The following is a 19820-nucleotide window of genomic DNA, read 5'->3' as shown; positions in this document are numbered from 1 at the left end:
TGTCCTGGCATCCTGCTCAAGTTAACGCCACCAGTGAACAGTAGGTGGGTCACACTGTTGCAGCCATTATTAGAAGCCGTGTCTCTTCTGCTGTTGCAAAACTACAACTCCCAGTATGTCCCGACTACCGGAATGTTGGGAGTTATTGTTTTTATATAAAGAAAAATGTGTCTGCTTTCAAGGTATAAAACCATCTACTGATACCAAACGTCTTCTATTAGGCAAGAGGCACCAGTCTTTTGACCTTGTCATTTGCTAAAACCGATGCTTTTATATGAATGAGTTAATATTGGTCATCCCTGACTTCGGTGCCCTCGGTTAATTCCCTTAAGACTCTCTGCCTGATGCCTGTCCTTCCAGTTAACCTCTTTGGCCTGAGCACTTTAAAACGCCTGACTTTAAAAGGATTAGAGGTCGTATCTGAAATCAACACCAAAGGAATTATTGCTGTAGATTTAACGCTCAATTTCAAGGTGATCATCGGCTCTGCGGGGGCATCTGCCATGAATTTATCTACACAGACCCTGCCTGTAAAAGGTTCCCTGCTAACTCCCAACTGGACTCAGTTCTGGATTGTATTTACATGGCTGCTGGCATTTAGTTTATAGGATCACTCTTATGTCAAACAACTTCCCTCTATGCGTTTCCTATGTGATTACTAACCTTTCTGTATTTTTTATCCATTAGTACAACATGACTCCTTACTTAAGGAAAAAAAAAGCTCGTCTTGACCACTAGGTGTCTCCCTTCCCTGCCATCTGTCCACTCACTGTCTGTTATTAAGGGAACTTTGTCTCTAGTAACAGAAAGAGAGAGGCAAAATACAGGAATTGGGCCTGTTGCTTAGCATGTGCTTTGTGTTGGAGAGGGGGGAGAGAAAGATTATGTAACTGTAAGATTGGTCTATTCTCAGGAGGGTCCTGTCTATGCAGGGAAAATCAAGGTGTCTCCCTCATCTCAGCAGCAGTTGGCAATTTCTGCCTCCTGTATCTAATACCCCCCTTCCCCTCCCTGTAGTCTGCAGATTAGTGTAACTCCCTCCGTTCTGTGCCGCTGCTGTTTCCTTAATTTCTTGCAAAGTCAGTGCATCAATATCCACATCTCCCTTCATATACCTAGAGTTGTGTACTATGTAAATCATCAGTCTAGCACAGTGCTCGCCTGTTCAATGCACTCTTACTAGCACTATGTCATGGCGAAGTAGAGAGAAGTATGTGCTGTTCTGTGATTGAACAAGCAACAAAGGGAGGAAGTCCTGTGTGTGCACTACTGGCACATAGCTCAGCTCTAGTGCCATCCCTGGAATGGAGAGAATTAGAGACCGCTAAGCATAATGGAGAAGGGGCCCCAGCTTATTAAAGGTCCATTTACACAGAAAGATAATCTGACAGATTATCTGCCAAAGATTTGAAGCCAAAGCCAGAAACAGACTATAAACAGAGATCAGGTCATAAAGGAAAGCCTGAGATTTCTCCTCTTTTCAAATCCGTTTCTGGCTTTGACTTCAAATCCTTGGCAGATAATCTGTCAGATAATCTTTCTGTGTAAATGGACCCTTACATACTTCCTTTATTATGGATATAATACAACATTTCCCCAGCAGGAGGCATTGCAGGGAAAAACACATGATCAGCAACAGGTCCCTGCAGCAGCAGCTCACTGTGTTCAGCTAAACAGTAAATCTACTGCACAGAACAAATAAGATGATTCAACCCCTTTAAAAGTTTATGTAAAAAATAGGGACAGTGGATGTTCCTATATCTCCTGAAGAATTTCTGGAAACTATAAAAAATTGTGTGCAAATTTTTAGATGTTTTTCTTAGTACCAAACATGACCCAGGTTTAGTATGGGTATTAGTCACGGCATCTTTTTCTGGAGCTTTATTGCTATGAGCCACATCTTTTTTTGTAAGGAGCTTTCTGAGCATTGGCTCCAGTCCCTTCAGTATTCACTGTTTCCTTCAAATAAATTCCGCTCAGTTTGCTGGTAATCGAGGAAATGAACCTCTCTTATGTCATTTCCTTCTCCCAGCCACTTCTACTCTTATCTTTAAAGATTTATAAATAGAGCCTTTTGGACCAAAGTTTTCTTAGGAAGATAAAATGGGAAAAGTAAATGACTCCTGCCTGGATATTAAAGCCGGTTAATGATTGTTGGGCTGGCTCTAAAAACATAGAGCTGCAGCTTACTAATGTGCAGGTGTATTCATTTATTTATGTATTGTGTGTATGTATATACTGGGTGGGCCATAACCAGAATCATATATATGGGAATTGACACATTTTTTTTTTACCTTTGTCTGCCATAGTTCGAATACCAAACATAGTGCACATACACTAGCATCTAGCATCAGTAATTGTCATGTGTAACAGCATGGATTGTTGCATTAATAAAATGCCTCTGTAGGAGGGTCAATGATAATGCATCTATATTGGCATCAGTAGTAGTGACTTTGTAGCAGTGTCAATGATAATGCATCTATAATAGCATCTGTACTAGTGCCTCTGTAGGAGCGTCAGTGATAATGTATGTATAATAGCATCAAGGGGTAGTGCTTCTGTAGGAGCGTCAATGATAATGCACGCATAATAGCATTAGTGGTAGTGCCTCTGTAACAGTGTAATGGATGAGGCATGTATAATAGCATCAGTGGTAGTGCCTCTGTAACAGTGTAATGGAAGATGCATGTATAATAGCATCAGTAGTAGTGCCTCTGTAACAGTGTAATGGAAGATGCATGTATAATAGCATCAGTAGTAGTGCCTCTGTAACAGTGTAATGGATGAGGCATGTATAATAGCATCAGTGGTAGTGCCTCTGTAACAGTGTAATGGAAGATGCATGTATAATAGCATCAGTAGTAGTGCCTCTGTAACAGTGTAATGGATGAGGCATGTATAATAGCATTAGTGGTAGTGCCTCTGTAGGAGTGTAATGGAAGATGCATGTATAATAGCATTAGTGGTAGTGCCTCTGTAACAGTGTAATGGAAGATGCATGTATAATAGCATCAGTAGTTGTGCCTCTGTAACAGTGTAATGGAAGATGCATGTATAATAGCATTAGTGGTAGTACCTCTGTAACAGTGTAATGGAAGATGCATGTATAATAGCATCAGTAGTTGTGCCTCTGTAGGAGTGTAATGGAAGATGCATGTATAATAGCATCAGTAGTTGTGCCTCTGTAGGAGTGTAATGAAAGATGCATGTATAATAGCATTAGTGGTAGTGCCTCTGTAGGAGTGTAATGGATGATGCATGTATAATAGCATCAGTGGTAGTGCCTCTGTAGGAGTGGAATGGATGATGCATGTATAATAAAATCAGTGGTAGTGCCTCTGTAGGAGTGTAATGGATGATACATGTTTAATAGCATCAGTGGTAGTGCCTCTGTAACAGTGTAATGGAAGATGCATGCATAATAGCATCAGTGGTAGTGCCTCTGTAACAGTGTAATGGATGATGCATGCATAATAGCATCAGTGGTAGTGCCTCTGTAACAGTGTAATGGAAGATGCATGTATAATAGCATTAGTGGTAGTGCCTCTGTAGGAGTGTAATGGATGATGCATGTATAATAGCATCAGTGGTAGTGCCTCTGTAGGAGTGTAATGGATGGTGCATGTATAATAGCATCAGTGGTAGTGCCTCTGTAGGAGTGTAATGGATGATGCATGTATAATAGCATCAGTGGTAGTGCCTCTGTAGGAGTGTAATGGATGGTGCATGTATAATAGCATCAGTGGTAGTGCCTCTGTAGGAGTGGAATGGATGATGCATGTATAATAAAATCAGTGGTAGTGCCTCTGTAGGAGTGTAATGGATGATGCATGTATAATAGCATTAGTGGTAGTGCCTCTGTAGGAGGGGCATTGATAATGCATCTGTAATAGTATCAGTAGTTGTGCATGTATAGGCAGGTCCTTTATTGTGCACATATAAAACTTAAGCCATACTGTATACACAATATTCTCTATTATGCCCCTATACACCTGTACAATGGGCAGTGACTGATCATGGTACCTATGTTATTACCTTCCACTAGTCACCTCTTTCTGGATTTACAACATTGGTCTAGGAAATAGACGGTGCCACCCTTACTTATATTCCACATTGGTTAGCCAGTAGGGGGCTAGAAGGATTCTGATGTCATTTTAATGGTGGTGTTACATATATTTTATATAAATATACAAGACCTAGATTCAGTATAATTCAGCTTGAAACACACAATGTCCCATTGTTAGTGAAAGACATGGCTTCATAATCTTATGATCTACAGAGACCATTAGTATTTGTTTTATGTAGGATAAATATTATGGTGTAAATGCTGTGTATGTATTGTGTTTGCTATGGTTTGTATGGTTTGTTTTCTTCCTATTGTATGACATTGTATCCCACTGTGATAAACTATAATTACTATAAATATTTCTCTATTCTCATTCAAAAACACAAGATCTCTGGACTCAGTCCCAGCTTTTGTTCTCTGTAGTTATAGTCAGATGGCGCCATCTAGTGGTTCCAGCTTAAACCTACATATTCTGCAGTTGACTTGTAGTGGGTTATTTCACATTTTTTTTGTCTTGTCTCACTACCTGTGCATGTTTTACTATATGAATTTTGGTGTATAGTGAGGCAACACCTGTTATTTTTACTTGCTTCCATCTAAATCTCTGAATTACACAATCTCTCCAGCCTGTGTGCATTGTCCTCCGTGGTCCCCCCTCTACCTGAGCTGGTGTGTAAACCCTCCATCCCCCTGCTGTTATGTCTAAGGCTATGTTCACACAACATCAAAAATAAAGAAAAGGCGGACAATTTTGATATTTTAAAAAACATCAGTTTTTACTGCGATTTAACTGACTGCAATGGCAATGCATTAAAGTCAATGGGAAGACGGACGTCCAATGCACACAATGCATTGAACAATGAACGTTTTTACCACGGACTTCAAAATAATGAACATGATCATGATTTTTGGATGTCTTTTGCAAACAACGGACGTTTTTTTGTTAGTTGTTCACACACAGTTTTTCTTTTGTCACCGTTCTTTCTCCGTTTTAACTACTAAATTCAAGGGACTTTTTAATTAAGATGCACCCAAAGGCCAATTAGTAACCCCAAACTAGAATAATGTGCAAACACCAGTTATTGCACTAAGGGGAGGCCAGACTGCTAAATGACATCCATTTTTTTAAACAGAGCTGATAAAACGTTGTGTAAACATAGCCTAACACTGAAAAAGCAGAAAGTCTGACAGATTTATGTTCTTTCTGAGTAGCAGCTAAACGGTAGAAAATTTCTAATGGATGAAAAAGAAATTAGGTTAATTGTTATTAAATATTCCTTAACTAACTAACTTTATATATATATATATATATATATATATATATATATTCATGATCTGCCAGGTCCAGAAGGAAGGCAGCCGTAATACCGAGCAGGCAGACACACAGATGTTAGGTCACATCACTGACTGGGAGGACTGCTGGAGGCAGAATCAGACCTTGGTCAGGATCTTCTCTCTGATTTATACGAGTGACCTCAGATTTCTTTATACCTGTAAGTGCTCATCAGCTGATGTCTGTAGTAATGACCCTGAAACACATACAGATCACTGATTTGGAAGTGTGCTAGCCCAGCTCGTGATTTGTATATATGCCAGACAGATACTGTGACTGAGAACAGACGCCCCTTGCCCCCAACCTGAACTGTGCCCATGACTTCTGCACCAACTGCCTCCCAGCTACACCTGGGTATCTCTCTCCCTGTAAACTTATTACACAGCAGCCAATCTGGACGTGGAAAGCTATGGTGTAATGGTACTTTTACACAGAGTGATAATTCGCCTGATCGTACGATTAACAATTTCGAAGTAACAAATTTTTTTTATATAGACGGAACGATATATCGTATGGAAAAATCGCTTTGCGATCGTTTTGTGATCTCTTAAGCCTATCTCGCACAAAGGTTAAATCGGTGAAAGACTGTTTACACAGAACAATCTGCGATTTTTTTTGCGAACGACCAATGACGATTTGAAACTTGCTGAAAGATCAAAATGAACAATTTCTCGCTCGTCGCTTGATCGTTCGCAGCGTTTACACGTACGATTATCGTTCGAATTTGATTGTTATCGTGCAAAATCGAACGATAATCGTTCTGTGTAAAAGGACCATAAGCAGGCACTTACCAGGTGGTCACCAGTCCTATAATAAATAATAGCACATGTAATAATAATAATAAGGTCCTTATATAGTGGCGTTCTTGTTGTTTTTGTCGCTTCTTGTCTTTACTAAGAAACAACAAGTGCAATCTAATCGGCAGAATAATGAAATCTCCTCCTAACACCATTATTGAGAATAATGTGGGTCCTGTCACGGATCCAGCCTCCACGCTCTATTATAGATGGTAATTTAAGGCCTGAGAAAGCTTTTACCTAATTGAGGGGAAGATCCGCATTAACCTCACCGGAGATTTCTCATAGGTGGAATACACATGGGGGTGATTTGTAATCTGACCTCTTTGGGCTTTAAACTTTGTGAAATCCTTTCTCCTCGCTGTGCTATGAAGTTGCACGCTGCTAGCCTTACACAACCTTATACCGAGTCCTGGTTTCACCTTATGTGTGCATGCTGGAGCCTTGTGACTCATGAGAGGTATCCATCATTGTTAGAAGTGTTTCGGTGGCTCAGTGGCTAGCAGGCTTCTTTTTGTACCACTAGAGTCCCAAGTTTGAATAAACCCCAGCGATCATCTGGAATCCATGTAAGAACCCAGCAGCAAGTGTTTCATTTCCCCGCAGCGCCACCACAGGAAAAACAGAGTATTACATTGTGCCCATTGAAGAGGTGCTCTAAGATAATGAAGAGCATACTGTGCACAAAGCAATATTACCTGCCACGGTTTTGTGATGCGGTTTTCAGGCTTGTGGTTTGGACAGGTAAAGCACATAGGCTCAGATTTGCTAAAAAAAAAAAAAGCACTGTGATAAATATTGGGCATAGATATGATCCCCATAGACTTTACAATCACCACCTTCAGCGATTTTCGCCAACTGGGATGTGTATGGTGAACTTCCAGCTCACCTCCAACATACCCAACATCCCAACCGTTTTGTTCTCAGAGAGATAAACTGCCACCAGAGATGTCTGACCCCTCTTTTCTCCGTAGATAACTTTTCAATTTAAATTGTTGGCCATGACATACAAGGCCAGCCACAACCTGTCCTCTTCGTCTATATATTCATTTTTCCTTTATGTGGAGAGGTAAACCGCAGCCAGACAGCTCAAGTGGTGGCTTATCCCTCCTAGAACAATAGAGTTGGACAGTGAAAATCTATCTCACCTGACCTTTCTCTTCACAGACAAAATGATTATCTCTCGGTGGAGAGTCTGGAGGTCCCCATGCACCTTATACTGTCGACCATTTAGGACAAGGACTGATGGAAATGAACTGCTTTGTGGAATATGTTAAATTTGTATCATAGATAGATAGGTAGATAGATAGATAGATAGATAGATAGATAGATAGATAGATAGATAGATAGGAGATAGATAGATAGATAGATAGATAGATAGATAGATAGATAGATAGGAGATAGATATGACATAGATAGATAGATAGATAGATAGAAGATAGAGAGAGAGAGAGATAGATAGATAGATAGATAGATAGATAGATAGATAGATAGATAGGAGATAGATAGATAGATAGATAGATAGATAGATAGGAGATAGATAGATAGATAGATAGGAGATAGATAGATAGATAGATAGATAGATGATAGATAGGAGATAGATAGATAGATAGATAGATAGATAGATAGATAGGAGACAGAGAGAGAGATAGATATGACATAGATAGATAGATAGATAGATAGATAGATAGATAGACAGACAGACAGACAGACAGACAGACAGACAGATAGATAGATAGATAGATAGATAGGAGATAGATAGATAGATAGACAGACAGACAGACAGATAGATAGATAGATAGATAGATAGATAGATAGATAGATAGATAATAGATTGGAGATAGATAATAGATAGATACTGTAGATAGATAAATAGAGAGAGATATGACATAGATAGATATGACATAGATAGATAGATAGATAGATAGATAGATAGATAGATAGATAGATAGAGTGTATTCATTCAATATGTTAATTTACTGCTGACAAGTTGAATGTCTGTTCTTGACTTCTTTATGAAATATGTTTATGACCCGGCGACGTGGCGTCCACACAGATCTCTTTATGGGATTTGGTCAAAGACTTCTCATTAATGGTTTCTGGTGAGAAGGTCTCGGATTCCTGACAATCGGGACATTCATGGAGACACAAGCCTTCTAATGATTCCTGATAGCATATTTCCATCATGTTGTAGGACGTCAAAGAGACTGTTGTGTCTTATCTGAATATGAAGCTACTGGACATATTTTGTCTTCAAAGGAAAGGAAGCTGCAAGAACCATTCCAGATTTTATATCCATTGTCAATACAGATTCTGGAATACGTCATTACATAGAGTTTTAGGATCTAGAAAATGCCTCCATTTATGATGTTGGAATGTGAGCTTCCCATCCCATTGTGCACCCCAAGAGAATATTTCACAGTACTGGTGTATGTGGACTGAAATGTATCACCCCAATAGGTTCTTATCACCAGTCTATTCTGTCTCCTTTAGTTAATGATATTGGAGGATCTGAAAATGCTTGCTATACTGACACTGATTCTATTCAGGGGCTGCAAAAAGCTGAGTGACTACCTGCAAGGGTGATCACACTTGTGCTTCAATGGTCTGCGATACCATCCACCTTGTATACTTTTATTTCTTTTACTTATGAATAAGCCTACACACACAAAAACGTTGAATTAATATCCCCCATTTATTTTATTCACATAGCTCCCTTTTAGTGTGCTGGTTCACATCTTTATATATCCTTAAAGAGTCACTGTCGTATTTTTTTTTTTTTGCAGAAATCAATAGTCCAGGCGATTTTAAGAAACTTTGTAATTGGGTTTATTAGCCAAATCTGCCATTATCTGCATGTAAAAAGCCTTTTCCCAGGTCCCCCCCTCCTTCCTCTTTTTCATCCACTCTGAAAAATCTGAAAATTGTGACTTGTTGCAGGAGACGTCCCCTGTCTGCTCTAGGGAGAGGGGAGGGGGGAGGAGGAAGGAGGGAGTTAGCCGGCAGCAGAAAGCAGATAACAGAGGATTACAGGCACGGAGCTGGGTGACAGCTGTAATCTGAGCTCAGAGAGGTCACTGGTGACTGTCACAGGAGATATCCCATGAGGGATTTGTAGATTAACTCTTTGTTGTCCTGTTTTGGTCTTTTCTTTAGCTCTCTCCATAGGAGAACAATGAAGACAGGGGGGAGAGCTTCAAACTGCTTTTTCATGATAAAAATGCATTTTTCGGATAATAAACCCAATTACAAAGTTTCTTAAAATCGCCTGGACTATTGATTTCTGCAAAAAAAAAAATTCACGACAGTGACACTTTAAGGTGGTTGGAGCTTGATTTTTCTGATACAGGGTTCCAAAATTCCCATAAATATAATTATGACTGCTGACAGCCACCACTAGGGGGAGCTGAGGAGCTTATTTCAATTGTGTATATGTTGAAGTCAATAACAAAACATTATGCAATTTGCTGCCCCTAGCGGTGGCTGGTGACATCTGACCTAAATGAATAAGGCTTCATCCACACATCAGTTTTATCCATGCTCTGATCCGCACTAGAACATTCACACTGATTCCAGCACATAAAGATTAATCTGAGCATAATATATAGGAAACCATAGTAGCATTCTGCCCTCTTGTGCTTCTCTATATTTAGGGCACATCATTTAATAAAACTTGGCAAAGCTGTAAGATAATGCTGGTGTTCTATCCTCCATAGCCAGGTATTCAGTTTCATCCCTAATGAAACTTCTGGCATAGTTGGTGGGTGCAGTCTGTCTCTAGAATCGTATAAATCATGTTATCAATTTAGTAAATGGCAGAGAGAAATAATGTGTCTGGCAGCGTCTTCTAACATCCTAATGTTATTTCAATATACAGAGTCTTATTTCATTGTAATGACTGGATCTGCAATCTGGAATAAAGCGATTGAATGGATGAATGGATTCTATACTTGCACATCCTGCTCAACCACTTTTTTTTACCAAGTTTTTAAAATATTTTTATAGAAATCCCTCACATATTTAATTTAAGCCAAAAAGTGGTCTACAGTCAATGAAACTTGAATGTGATTGCATTTGACTGGCAGATCCCACATCAGTCTATAGCGTGCTGGACGATACACTATATTACCAGAATCTCTTTAGGGCCTACGTATGAAAAAGTAGAAAAATAGAATCATAGTAATTATAGGCTAGGTTCACACTATGTATATTTGAGGCTGTATTTGTGAGGCTGTATAGCAACCAAAACCAGGAGTGGATTGAAAACACAGAAAGGCTCTGTTCACATAATGTTGTAATTGAGTGGATGGCCATCATTTAATGGCAAATATTTGCTGTTATTTTAAAACAACTGCTGTGGTATTGAAATAATGGCCGTTATTTACTGTTATATGGCGGCCATCCACTCAATTTCAACATTGTGTGAACAGATCCTTTCTGTGTTTTCAATCCACTCCTGGTTTTGGTTGCTATGAGGACCTGACATGAGGACCAAATACAGCCTCAAATATACATAGTGTGAACCCAGCTAAAGGAGTATTCTGGAGAGAGGGAAAAAATGTTTCAAATCAAGGTATCAGAAAGTTATACAGATTTATAAATGACTTCTTTTAAAAAATCTCAAGTCTTCCAGTACTTATCAGCTGCTGCATGTCCTGCAGGAAGTGGTGTAATCTTTCCAGTCCGACACAGTGCTCTCTGCTTCCAGCTCTGTCCATGTCAGGCACTGTCCAGACCAGGAGCAGCTTTCTTTGGGGATTTGCTCTTGCTCTGGACAGTTTCTGTCACAGACAGAGGTGGCAGCAGAGAGCACTGTGTGAGACTAAGGAGAATTCACAATGTCCTGCAAAACATACAGCAGCTGAGAAGTACTGGACTACTGGAGATTTTAAAATGGAAGTAATTTACAAATCTGTATAACTTTCTGAGTTGATTTGAAAAAATGTTTCTCTCTGGAGTACCCCTTTAACTTATGATTTTTAACTTGAATTAAAACCGGTGTAAATAAATTGATGAATCTCCACCATGTCCTTTATGACAAAACTGATCTGTGGAACAAGCAATTATGGGACCACAGGATGACAGCTGCTGCAGGCCTTGTGCCTGTAGCTACAGATATCACTATCTCCGCTTAAATAATCCTGTATATAGATATTTTACAGTTTCTAGTTTTCCCTTAAAATCTTACATTCTACCTCTGTGTGTAAATAGTCATTGTGTAATTCTTGCATATTTGACCCATGAAGTCACACGTAATTCAAACTTGAGGACCCTCCAAAACTGCCAAGATATGATAGAGAGTCCTTGGCTTTGTTGGTCTTATTGCAGGTACGTTTTGTGAAATCTTCATATAATAGGGATAATATATACCAGATTTCTTTTTAAAAGTTGGAAAGAAAAAGTAAATTGTCATGCAATGGACTAGAACACCTGCTGCAGAGCTCTAGGAGATGGCTACTAGGGGCCCTATTACATGGAGTAATAATCCGCCAAATCAGCAGATTATTGCTCTGTGTAATAAAGGCAATGATCATCGACTGATCGTGTCTTTTGGTCCTGACGAAAAATCATCGACCACCGACTGCGTATCACTACAAGTAATAGTGATGCATGGCTGATGAATGTGTAAAGAAAATAATGAAGTTCATACATACCTCTCTGTGCTCTCCGGTGCTTCTGCCCACTCCATGGTATCTTCCTGGCTTCTGCCCGCAACCGCCGGTGGAACTTCAGAGACAGCCTCTTAACCCTTTGAGGACCAGGCCCAAAATGACCCAGTGGACCGCGCAAATTTTGATCTTAGTGTTTCCGTTTTTCCCTCCTCCCCTTCTAAGAGCTGTAGCACTCTCAGTTTTCTATCTACAAGCCATGTAAGGTCTTGTTTGTTACAGGAATAGTTGTACTATGTAATGGCGTCTTTCATTTTGCCATAACATGTATGATGGAATTCCAAATATATTATTTATGAAGATATAAATTGGTGAAATCGTAAAAAAGAATGCAATATGGTAACGTTTGGGGGGTTCCTGTGTCTACGTAATGCACTATATGGTAACAGCGACATGATAATATTACTCTATAGGTCAGTCCGAACACAACCATATGCAGGTTACACAGATTCTCTAATGTTATATATGTATTTTTTTTATGAAATCCTTTTTTTTGGCAATTAAATATTAATAAAATGGGCCTATTGTGACGCTTATAACGGTTTTATTTTTTCACCTACGGGGCTGTATGGGGTGTCATTTTTTCCGCCATGATCTCTAGTTTTTATAAATACCATATTTGTGAAGATCGGACGTTTTGATCACTTTTTATTGATTTTTTTAAATATATAATGTAACATAAAATCGCTAATCTGCGCACTTTTTTCCCTCTTTTCGTGTACGCCGTTTACCGATCACAATGACGCTTGTTATATTTTAATAGATCGGACAATTACGCACGCTACGGTATATTATATGTTTATCTATTTATTTATTTTTATATGTTTTATTTATATAATGGGAAAGGGGGGTGATTTCAACTTTTATTGGGGGAGGGGTTTTGGGGTAGTGTAATAGTGTTTTGAACTTTTTTTTTTTTACACATTTGAAGTCCCTTTGGGGGACTTTTACATTCACTAGTTTGATTTTTACACTGATCATTGCTATGCCATAGGCATAGCATTGATCAGTGTTATCGGCGATCTGCTCATTGAGCCTGCCTGTGCAGGCTCAGTGTAGCAGATCGCCGATCGGACCGCACGGAGGCAGATGAGAGACCTCCGGCAGTCCGTTTCAACGATCGGGCCCCCCGCAGTCACACTGCGGGGGTCCCGATCGGTAAGTGACAGGGGACACCCCCTGTCACTTACACTTAAACGCCGCGGTTGCGCCGCTTAAGGGGCGTTTAAGGGGTTAATGACACGCGTCAGCGCGATCGCTGCAGCGTGTCATTACCGGTGAGGTCCCGGATGCTCACTGCAGCCGGCCCCCACCTCCTATGAAGCGCGCTTCGCTCCGGAGAGCGCTTCATAGCGGGAGAAACACCCAGGACGTAGAGTTACATTATCGGTTGTCTGGGGACAGACTTCCATGACGTAACCCTACGTCCAGGGTCGTCTAGGGGTTAAAGGAGAAGTCCAGTGAAATTTTTTTATAAAGTATTGTATCGCCCCCCAAAATCACCAATATACACTTATTATGGGAAATGCTTATAAAATGCTTTTTTCCCTGCACTTACTACTACATCAAGGCTTCACTTCCTGGAAAAAATGGTGATGTCACGACCCGACTCCCAGAGCTGTGTGAGCTGTGGCTGCTGGAGAGGATGATGGCAGGGGGACACTGAGGGACACAGGGCACTGGAGGGACACTGAGCATCCCCCTGCCATCATCCTCTCCAGCAGCCACAGCCCGCACAGCTCTGGAAGTCGTGACATCTCCATGTTATCCAGGAAGTGAACCCTTAATGCAGTAGTAAGTCCAGGGAAAAAAGCACTTTATAAGCATTTCCCGTAATAAGTGTATATTGGTGATTTGTATAACTTTTGGGGGGCAATACAATACTTAAATACATTTTTTTGCCAGACTTCTCCTTTAAGAGACTTTAAAGTAGAAGTCTGGCCAGATCCTTTTTTTTAGCAAGTACTGGGGATGGGGAGGATAGAAGAAATAACATGCTCTTACCTCCCCCGCTCCAGCGCTGGTGTCTGCATACTGCCACTCCGGTCTCCGGGTACCTGGTCAATTCCTGGTCTGAGCAGGGACCCGGGTTGTGACCAGGGTCCCTGCTCAAGCCAGGAAGCGGACATGTACCAGATCGGCGATGTGTGGCCACCAGCGCTGGAGTTGGGGAGCATGTTATTTCTTTTATCTTCCCCATCCACAGCACTTGCTAAAAAATGGGTCTGGCCAGACTTCTCCTTTAAATCACAAGGCGCTCAGCCAATCACTGGCCATGGCAGCCTGTCACTTCAGAGACAGGGCCCTAAGGGAGGTCAGGGTGGTGACGGCCTATGGCCAGGGATGCCGTGCGTTAGATTGCAACTGTAAACAGTGTGTTGGAGCAGAGGGATAGCTGGAGGTTCTATACATGATGCTCTGCAGTAGGGGGCCATGTTAAAGATTTAGCATCAGGAGCCAGTAATTTCATTCCATGCCTGAGTCTTAGGGGGCCCCACCTAGTCGATCTCCTCTAAGAATCGCTATGGGTGATATAACTCATGTGCATGCTAATAAATCCATGTACAGATGGTTTCATTGCAGGGCATTGTATCTCAGATGTGCTCCGTATGTATCACCATTATTCCTCGTAGATGAAAGCTGAAGCCTACGTCAGAGTTCACTGCGCACTCCCTCTTTTTACTAGCGCTAGCCTTTTAAAAATACAACCAGAGCAGTGGGATATCCCCAAGCAGAGTCTAGCAAGATGCGGAAAAGATGAAAGAATTTCTGCTGAAAGCTCCTGTCTTTTTCCAGACCCTCACATCCAACAACTGTTACATCTCACCGGGGGACCCTCTCCCTTAACTGGAAACTCTGGGCCCCTTTTCTTCACATTTTTGCTGGAAATTCTGCAGTTTGCACATTTTTTCAAGAATTGTGCTCATATTTCCCTTTTTCTACATCTCTGAACAGAAGGCGAATTAGGCTCATGAACAATAAAGTAATACAGATTTTTCAGATAAATTTTTCATTGAGGTCGGTAAGTTTAGGGTACTATTACACGGAACGATAATCGTCTGAATCGGCCCTATCCTGCCGATTATCGCTCCATGTAATAAAGACAACGATCAGCCGATGATCGTTGTCATCGGCTGATCGTTAATGTATATATGATATATAATCGTCGGGCGCCGACCGCGTGTAATAGTGGTGCGTGGCCGAGGCTGACTATATGAAAAGAGGAATACATTACTTTTCCAGGCTGCAGGGCTCCTCTTCCTCTGTGCTTCTCCCTAAGGCTAAGGGCCCTATTACACGGGACGATTATCGTGTGAAAAATCGTTATATCGTTCGAATTTAAACCATAATCGTTCTGTGTAATTGTAGGCAACGATCGAAAAATTGTTCGTATGTCGGTGATCGTTGATTTAGATCTGAATCTAAAATTATTGTTAATCAATCGCTGTAATTCTACGTTCTTTCGCTCAAGTTCCACATTTTTTCACTAATCGTTCAGTGTAATAGCACATTGCCCATTATTTTCCTGAGATTAGAAGGAATAAGTTATAGCAATAATGATCGTAATAACGATTTTATCAAACGATTATCGTTCTGTGTAATATGGTGAACGATTTCAGGTTAACAATAAACAATCTCGTTTGCGATCGTTAATCGTTAAAAATGGCTCAGTGTAATAGGACCCTAAGTGGTCAAGTGGGCGGTCCTACTAAATTATTGACAGCTCTCTCTTTTTGGGGGTAAAATCTTTAAACCTGAAAGGGGTACTCCGGCGGGTTGGGCATTTTTTTCCTGGGACTGGGGAGGAGGTGGCTGAGGGAAACAACGTCCACTCACCTCCCCAGTTGCAGCGGCGGGTCCCGCATTGTGGTGCTCCGGTCCCCGGTTCCCGGCCACTTCCTGGTGTATGACGCGGGCCCGAGACGATACGTCTCGGGTCTGCTCAGCCACTCAGTGACAGAGGCGGGATCTGAGCGGACTTGAAACGTATCCCGCCTCCGTCACTGACTGGCTGAGCGGACCTGAGACGTCACGTCTCGGGCCCGCATCAGACACCAGGAAGCGGTCCGGTTCCGGGGACCGGAGCGCCGCGATGCGGGAACCGCCGCTGGAACCAGGGAGGTGAGTGGACGTCGTTTCCCTCAGCCACCTCCTCCCTGGTCCCAGGAAAAAAATGCCCCCCCGCCGGAGTACCCCTTTAAACAACCTTCAGATATAAACCCTCTATAAATATGTGCAAAGACAAACTGGAAGGGTCAACCATTGCCTCCAATCAGATATTCTAGAATCATAGATATTATAATCAGAATATTATATATGTATCTATTGCTCTATGATTCACCATGGGCATGAGTTCTTCAGGTCAGCAAAAACTGAACCCACCCTCAATGAAGGCAAATATTATGTGAAAAAACAAGACTCCCATCCTCCCAAATGTTTCTATCGGATTGAACAATAAATAGAAGCGGGGTCTATTGTTCTGGAGTTATTGAATAAAGCGATGATGAAATGTAACCCCTGTGTCAGGTTACCTCACCCTCAGCTATGACACCGAAAATGTAAATGCGAAACAGACCCCCGAGAGCTTCAGTAACATCTGAGGCAACTTCTTTTTAGTTCAAAAGGAATGTTATTCTATTCCAAGGAGTAGATAGAGGCCAAGAAACACTCAGCTATAGGGTGAATAAAGAAGGTAATGGACACTATGTCATGCTGCATGTTGTGCAAACTTTGTTCTCTCTTCCATCGATAAAACAAAAGGAGCAACAGATGTGTCTTAGCACACACTGGTTCACAGTGGGTCTCTGTGCCCCTTACACACTTTACAGTTAACTCGAACCAGGCAGTAGGGGATAACCTCCCAATGATGCCGAGCATGTGATACTGGATCATCCGCCCCATCCAGGTTGCTCCATTGTAGGCTATGCAGCTTTTTCAGTGGAATGAGGGTGACAAACTGAATTGAGCAGCACATCTGGTTCTCCTTTTTTTTGTTTAGACTCATTTTCGGGAAGCAGGCATTCCTATACACTGACTTAGCCGTGTTACACTAAGAAACCAACCAGCTAATATTAAAGGGGTTTAATGCGTGGATTGTAACTGTGGCTAGGAATAATGGGAATAAATGCGATTTTATTTGTGTATTAATCATGTTTACATGCTCCATTGTAATATGTATGCTGTTTATAGTTGTTGCCTCCGGTAAAGGTTAACTAAAGTAATGTATTAAGGTGTTAATTCACAGGCATCTAGTGCTATGGATCAAATTATACACCTCATTCTGAAAGGCAGAATGTGAAAAATTGTGGGCGAGTGGAATGAGAACTTTCATGGCTGTGCATTCAACCAGATCTGTACCCATCGAGAAGACTAAATGACTTAATAAACAGGTTTTCTGATTAAAAAAATAAATAAAAAATAACCACCTTTCATGCTTTCCTTTAGTTCTTTATGAGAACTGTCTGCTTTATTTTTCCCCACTACTGAATCAGACCAATTGATCCTGTTGTACACTCTAGTTGGGAAATGAGTGCAGAAATGGGTGTAGTGGGCAGGGTTATAGTCAAGAAAGAGATAGAGTGGGCTGAAATACCACCTAGCATGTACAGCAGGAACAGGAAGTCAATTTCAGAATGTAAACTAGACAGGAAGTACAGAGAATGGAGCAGACGGTTTGCATCATGAGCAGAAGTAAAGTGTGAGAGACCACAGAAAAGAAGTAAAATGACTTTATTATCAATATATGATCATTACTAGAGAGCTGAAAATAGGTTTCTTCATTGGACAACCCTTTTTTTAGCATTCTAATTCTATAGAATACGTGTCTAGTCTCCCAGACTGTCAGAGGGACACTAATAGAAGATACATTTTGGATTCCAGGATCCTTTTCTCGCAAATTATTGCTGGTTTATTGATGGGAGAGGGTCTATTTTTTCCCATGATGTCTGCATGCATGAGCACACACAAATACTGTTTCACTGGACCACCATTGGAGTCAGACAGGAAACAAGCAGAACCTTTTCAAGTATATTGATGATAGCGTTATTTAGATCGCTATCGCGGGGATGGAGAAAGAAAACATGAAATGAGGACGCCTAATAGCCAACACATTATAGCTGTTGAATAAGGGCATGTGAGTCTGAAAGGCATTGGAGGGGGTTTCCCTACCCTGGAGGTTGTGTTAATAAAGCCTTCATCATTTAAAGGAGAAGTCCTGCGAACATTTTTATTTAAGTATTGTATTGCCCCCCCCCCCCAAAAAAAGTTATACAAATTACCAATATACACTTATTATGGGAAATGCTTATAAAGTGATTTTTTTTCCCTGCACTTACTACTGCATCAAGGCTTCCAGGATGAAATGGTGATATCACTTCCTGGATAACATGGTGATGTCACTTCCTAGATAACATGGTGATGTCACGACCCGACTCCCAGAGCTGTGCGAGCTGTGGCTGCTGGAGAGGATGATGGCAGGGGGATAGTCAGTGTCCCTCCAGTGCCCTGTGTCCCTTAGTGTCCCCCTGCCATCATCCTCTACAGCAGCCACAGCCCCACAGCTCTGGGTGTCGGGTCGTGACATCACCATTTTATCCAGGAAGTGACATCCCAATGTTATCCAGGAAGTGAAACCTTGATGCAGTAGTAAGTGCAGGGAAAAAAGCACCTTATGTGCATTACCCGTAATAAGTGTATATTGGGGATTTGTATAACTTTTGGGAGGCAATACCTTAATAAAAAAAAATTTGCTGGACAGTACTTGTTTCCTGTATGATGTGTGATTTCTAGCGCCTCCCGGTGGTGGAGCTGTATAACTGCTGGAGAAAAGAGTAAAATAAAAAGTCTTATGTCTGGGGAATCTGACTGCAGAGGGGGTACCGTTGCTATCAGTGTTACGTGTTAAAGGGCCATACTTTAGGCTGGGCAGGAAATGTTATATAATACACAGAGCAAATCATTCTTCAAAATCAGGTGTGTATGAACAATTAGAATAAGCTTATTACACTAGATGTGCACAAAGAGCTAAACACAACTACCGGAGCTTTGCAAAAATAAGGGAAGTGTGCATTCACTTATTTTTGTGCATTCGGGCAGAAAATGTTCATGTATGTCTACATACATATCCTATATCTTTTAGGAATAATAATGTTACATCTGTGAACTGCATCAAGTCCAATGTTATATAATATTGCGAATCCCTTTAATAAGTTACTCCATTCAGAGAACATTCTAGATGGAGAGCGCTCTGGGTGAATGCACAGCGTAGTAGAAGGTACAGGTTGCCTATAGAGTAATACTGTGATGTACTCAGAGCAGGGAGAACCCTTGAAGCATCTCGCAGTGGCCGGGGAAGCTCCCCTGTACAATCAGGGATGGTTCATTCTGTCATCACATCACATGGTCCTCTGCCTCTCAGTGCTGGCTGCAGCAGCTGTTTGTAGTGCAGAGATGCTGCTCTGGTCCTGTCAATCGTCTCTCTGTCAGGATTCTCCCAGCCCAAGCCTCCAGCTATAGCAGGGATAGAGGATTGTTTCACTGCATGGGTGGGGCACCTGCATTTTGAAGCCCCCCCTAAACCACCTGACTAATAATGTCTATTTGCTGCTGTTTCTTTTTTAGGGATTATGGCTCTTCAAAGCGTAAATCAGGTAAGACTATCCATTTCTATTATTTCCTCTCCTGTTGCATGAAATATTTTGCGTTCTATTTGCCAAAGCTGTAAAGCCAAGTGCATGCAAATGTATGGTGTCCTGCTGTATATGTCCCCTGGTCGTGATTTATTCTAGTAGAAACCATATTCTTCAACTTATCCCAGAATCTCAGCTTGCTGATGGATTCCCCCTCTTCTCCTGCTCTTGATGTGATGTCGACCATCCTCTAAGGGTTATTTGTTGGATATACTGTATCCAGGCCTGCCATAGGGATTATCTTCTTTCCAACCTTTATTTATCCTT

At 41.2% G+C, this 19820-nt stretch overlaps 1 protein-coding gene across 3 annotated transcripts in view; it reads left to right on the top strand.

The window, feature by feature from the left end:
* The window catches only part of SH3PXD2A (SH3 and PX domains 2A), a 219620-nt gene that overhangs the window by 121417 nt on the left and 78383 nt on the right, over positions 1-19820 (top strand). For all 3 annotated transcript variants that reach the window (XM_069980239.1, XM_069980238.1, XM_069980240.1), the window contains one exon: positions 19486-19514. In XM_069980239.1, coding sequence (XP_069836340.1) covers positions 19486-19514 — 29 coding nt within the window. The remainder of the gene's footprint in view (positions 1-19485; positions 19515-19820) is intronic.

Source organism: Dendropsophus ebraccatus, chromosome 8, assembly GCF_027789765.1.
Source record: "Dendropsophus ebraccatus isolate aDenEbr1 chromosome 8, aDenEbr1.pat, whole genome shotgun sequence".
NCBI classification, from domain to species: domain Eukaryota; kingdom Metazoa; phylum Chordata; class Amphibia; order Anura; family Hylidae; genus Dendropsophus; species Dendropsophus ebraccatus.
The sequence above is the reverse complement of the archived record's forward strand: the minus strand, read 5'-3'. Positions and strand labels throughout refer to the sequence as shown.